We start from the raw sequence: 4,953 nt of genomic DNA, 5'->3' as shown, positions 1-4,953 counted from the left end.
TGGAGGACAGGATGGTGTGTGTGAGTGCGTGGGTGGGTGAGGGGCTGACACACACACCAGCCACACTCCCACCCTCGTCTATGCGGGCGCATCACACCCCACGCCCCGGCACCCCATTTCTCATGCTTTAGGTGGATGCATCTTCGCAGCACGAACCATAGGTCCCTTGGAAGGAGAGTCTGAGGTCTTTGCCTTTTTTGCAGGCGCGTTGCATTTATACTCAGGGAGGAAAAAAAATATACCACCAGACACACANATTGGAGGTCAGTTCCCGGATCCGATTCTCTCGGTTCATTTTCTTGAGTTTCATTCTGCGATTTTGAAACCAGATTTTGACTTGTCTGTCTGTAAGGTTAATGGTCTTGCTAATCTCCAGGCGGCGCTCTCGCGTCAAATACATATTGAACAGAAATTCTTTCTCCAATTCCAGCGTCTGGTGTTTAGTATAGGGGCACCTCTTCTTCCTTCCGCTCTTTGCTGTCAGCCAATTTCCTGTGGTGTTTTCTGCCTTTATCTCCTCTGTTAAAAATAACATTATTTACATAAGTATCCCCTGAAGAGGCAAACCCTCGCAGCAAGCTGCGGCCGCTTGCCAGCCTGCTGTGGGGGCGGCTGAGGGAGCACAGGGGGGCTGTTTTCACCCCCCACAGGCCTGGCTGGTGGGGTCCTCTTGGGCTCAGGGCTCTTAGAATTTCTCTGGGGGTCCTGACTTACGTGGGGGGAAAGACAGACACTTCTTGCCTCCAGAGCATTTATGAATTAAATTACCCCAATCCACCTTGACTTAACAGATTCTGAGTACTCCCACTCTCCCTCAGCTTCCTGACCCTGGCACGCGATCTCAACGTCACCAGCACCCCCCACTCCCCCCCATTTCATTCTGGTTCTGGAAAAATCTAACTGGAAGGCAAAGCACCTCCCAGGCCCCATACTGGGTTGCAGGGTCCTCCCCTGCTGCCTAGAGCAATTCCCAGAGAGCTTTGACCCCTTTCAACTCGGTGGAGGGATGTCGCCTTAGTCTCTGTGGCCAGAGGCCACTGCAGCTGTCCCTGCACCAGACCCCCAGCCCTTGTTCCCACCTGGAGTGCCACAGAGCAACTCTGCCCCTTTCAATCTCCCGTTGCCAGCTCTTCCTCTCCTGGCCATTGCCCCCAGGTGTGAGTAGCCGAAGCAGGGTTGTTGGCGCAGGCGGCAGAGGTCAGGGGCAACGGCTCTGGGGCGTGCTGAGGGGTCCTCAGACAACTGCCCTAGCCATGGGACCTAAGGTCAAGGGAGAGAGATATCCTGAGGAAATGCAGCCTCCTGGAAATCTCCACCTAGTCTCTAGAGATATGTATGGCTCCACGTCCATGTGAATTCCTGTAGAGATACACATGGCTGCACATATGCACACACGCATAGACACGGACACATGTGTCTATTTATATAAGGAGATGCTACAGACATAGGGTGTCTTTCTCATGATCTTCTTGACAGCTTCTCTCCTTGGCACACATTCTTGCTGGAATGGACCAGCCTTGCTCCTCAAGCAGCAGAAGAGACCTTGGCCATCTTTTCTAGGGAAAAACCCAGAGTCCAGACACTCAAGAAGGGCACCCAGCAAAGGACTCTGCTGCTGGCTCTGTGCTCTGTCTCCCCGCTTTGCCAAATGAAACTGCCAGATTCCTCGCTCTTATCTCGATGGGGAGTGGGACATGGGCCCTACGGGAATCAAGAGGCACCAAAAAAAAAAAAAAAAAAAGCAAACTTGAGGCTGTAGTTTAAGACATTTGAATGTCCTTAATTCTGCTCTGGCCTCTGCACCTGCAGCCTCTTGCCAAACTGTTTAGAGGCTCTCCACATCTAACCCTGTCCTATTTATTTTCTTATTGGGGTTGTTAGGTTTTGGGGGATGGGAGAAATTACAAATGAGGAAGTCTGGCCAAAAGCCCTCTTGGCTGTGGCCTGGTCAAGGCACCATATGGGGGGTGGAGGCAAGAAGGGCACAGGCAAAGTGCAGACTTAGAGGGATTACGTGGGGTGGAGGGGCTTAGGTTTGCTGTAGAGAGGGCAAGAGAGAAAGGGGTGCCTACCCAAATGGGGGCAGTCCGAGTTAGGAGATAGACTTGTTAACCTTGACTTTGCTTTTGGTTGGGGTTAGGACGCAGCTTTTCCGTTCCTAAAATTGTGTCCCAGCAAAGCTCAGGGTTTGGGGAGAGGGCACAAAATTAAACTTTCCTGCTGCACGTGTGCCACAGGGAAGACTTCGTGCGTGTGTGTACCTCCTTCTCTCCTTCAGCCTCATGAACACGCCCGCGCTCCTCCTCCAGCTGGGGTCTCCATAGGCTGATTTGCCAAGGCCACCTTTGCAGAGGAGACCCAAGAGGGTAAAACTCTACCCTTGCCCGCCAAAACAGTGTGTGTGTGTGTGTGTGTGTGTGTGTGTGTGTGTGTGTGTGTGTGTGTGTGTGTGTGTGTGTGTGTGTGTGTGTGTGTGTGTGTGTGTGTGTGTGTGTGTGTTTGAGAGAGAGAGAGAGCGGGCATGCGTGTGTGTGAAGCATGCGAGAGGCGTGTGTGTGTGTGAGTGTGACACAGGTCGCCGCCAGGCATGCGTGTGCGCCGCATCCATATACAAAGCACCATAAGATCCAGGCCGCCCCCAATCTGCTCAGCTCTCAGTATTTCATCTTGGTCTACACCCAAGGAGCCCCACTTATATACAGCCTCCAGGAGCCAGTGCCATGGGAAACAGGTTTATTCCTCTCCTCCCCGTTGGGCCTTTTCTGATGTTTTTGCTTTAACTTTTCAGGGCAAGTCGGCCCCCTCAGGCTCCCTCCACGGCTCCCATTTCCTCCACATTCTTTCTCCAGGTGTCAGAGAAAGGTCCTAGAGGCCCCCTGTTCCTGCAGCAGAAATGAATCTTGAACCCTGAGCTTGAACTCTGGATAGGCTTTCTCTCTCCAACCAAAATCACAATGAAATCCAACTAAAGCAACATTCCCTTTCAGGAGAAAACCGCTTGCCACGCACGCAGAAATTTCCCAACCACTCATTTGTAAGCTGCTTTAGGAAAACAACGAAAAAAAATTTTTTTAAATTTAACTAGAAAAAGGAAAAGGAAAAAAAAATAACAGGGGAGACAAAAAAGGAACTTGCAACATCCCAAATGCCCTGTCCCAACGCTATCCCCAAGCCAGGCGTTTGGGGGAGGGAGGGATGTGGCAGTCAGCCCTTCACCTCCACCTCTTTCCGCCCCAGCCCCGCGGCCTGAGCACCCCCCCTCCCCCCCGGCTGAGCCCAAACTGCAGGAGCCCAAACCGCAGGCACAGATCAGACTCACAAACAACAAATCGCGCTTGGAAGGGAACAATTTTCAACTGGGAAAACGCAGTAAAGCGAAATCCCGCTTCTCTCAAGCCTTCCCTAGTCCCTGGCCCAAGATCGCCATTTTAAGCTTTTTGCAAGCTTCTGACCTGAATGGGGGGGACATCAGCCCCCCCAGTCACCACCGTAGAGCAAGCAAACCACAGCCAGCACGCGCCCGGGAGCCGTCATCAGCCCTGGGCAGCACAAGGCGCCTGCAGGCTGCCCGCGGTGCGCACGACTCCCGGGTCTCGGCGCCCACGGCCGCTGCCGGCCCGGCCCCTCCACTCCGCCGCTTACCTTCCTTAGCCAAATGACGCGCCACCAGCCTGGCGCTCAGCAGACACGAGTCGCAAGCCGGGATCGCATTCCCGGGACCGTCCAGGGCCTCCTCGGCCCAACCCTCCCCTTGCCCCCGCCCCAGCCACGAAGACCAAGTGCCCGAGCGTCCCAGCCGGGCCGCGGCCCAGGCGGCCTTACCTTTCGCTTCGTTATCCGAGGTGTCCGGGCTGGAGTCCGCGGTTTGGGCCCGCTCCTTTTCGCTCTCCAAGGGGCTGCCTTTGGGGCCCGCCAGGCTCTGCTCGGTCTTGATCTCACTGGGGCTAGGGGTCTGGCTGTCGGACTTGGGGGTCTCGGGGAAACTCACTTTGCCCCCGAGCTGGGGCGACTCCAGATGTTCGGCGCGCGGGTTGAGACCGGCCCGCTGCTCAAAAGGGGCTTCGAAGTCGTTGGCCCCGGCACAGTGGGGCGGCTTGTCCAGCGCGGAGTAGCTCGGGCTGGCGCGGTAGTAGCTGGGCACGGGCACCTCGTGCTCCCCGAGGCAGGACTCCTGCAGGGGGTGGGAGTAGAGAGCTGCCTCGGGGCCACTTTTCGCCCGCTTCTCTGCGCTGTACATGCAGCAGACATTCTCCTCCTTGACACTAGGTGGGTAGGAACAGGAGGACAGCGGCCTGCCAACAGGTTGTTCCAGGCGGTAGGTGGCTTTGGGGTCGCCCCAGGAGTCCAGCTGCGAGAGGTAGGACGGGTAGGTGTTGAGGGCGAGGTTGGGGCTGCTGCCCTCGTCCCTCTTGGAGAGCGAGGGCGCGAGCCCGCAGCCCCTCATCACCCCGCAGTTGAAGTCACTCCCAGATTGCATATACATGCCTGCGCTCCGGCTATAGCGCTCTCCTCCGCCGGGCGCAGCCAAGGGCTCAGCGTACGAGTTCGGAGTTACATTGCGAGGGCATGTCATTTTCAGAGAGAGGGGTTTTTAAGGAGCAATANAGGGGGGGGGGTTGGAGGGGCGGGAGGGAAAAGAAGGGGAGGGGGGGAAATATCAGCTCCATAATTATCCGCGCATTCGGTCCTCACCATGTGACGGCTAGACCAATGGGATTTGAAAATGGCCTTGATGATTCAGACGGCCGTGACGTCAGTGGGGTCAAGTTGTCGGCAGGCGGAGCGCGCAGCGTGGAGTAACAGCGCCACCTAGCAGCCGCCTTGGGGTAGGGGCGCCGGAGCCCTTCCCCGCGAACAAAGGAAGCGCCCCCGGGGCAGCAGGGCAAGAGAGGGGTGGAGGAAGGTGTGTGTGTGGGGGGGAGGTTCTAGGCAGAATGGGGTTTGTTTACCCGG

General features: G+C 56.2%; 1 protein-coding gene across 1 annotated transcript in view; it reads right to left on the bottom strand.

Moving 5' to 3' along the window:
• Positions 1-4,573, bottom strand: part of HOXC10 (homeobox C10) — a 4,923-nt gene extending 350 nt beyond the window's left edge. Inside the window, exons 1-2 of the mRNA XM_077753685.1 lie at positions 3,823-4,573; positions 255-519 (exon numbers count right to left, since the gene is read on the bottom strand). Of these exons, the coding sequence (XP_077609811.1) occupies positions 255-519; positions 3,823-4,573 (1,016 nt within the window). The remainder of the gene's footprint in view (positions 1-254; positions 520-3,822) is intronic.
• Between the last annotated feature and the right edge of the window lie 380 nt (positions 4,574-4,953).

Source organism: Crocuta crocuta, unplaced genomic scaffold, assembly GCF_008692635.1.
Source record: "Crocuta crocuta isolate KB4526 unplaced genomic scaffold, BGI_CrCroc_1.0 scaffold30, whole genome shotgun sequence".
Classification (NCBI taxonomy): domain Eukaryota; kingdom Metazoa; phylum Chordata; class Mammalia; order Carnivora; family Hyaenidae; genus Crocuta; species Crocuta crocuta.
This window is presented reverse-complemented; position numbering and strand designations above follow the sequence as displayed.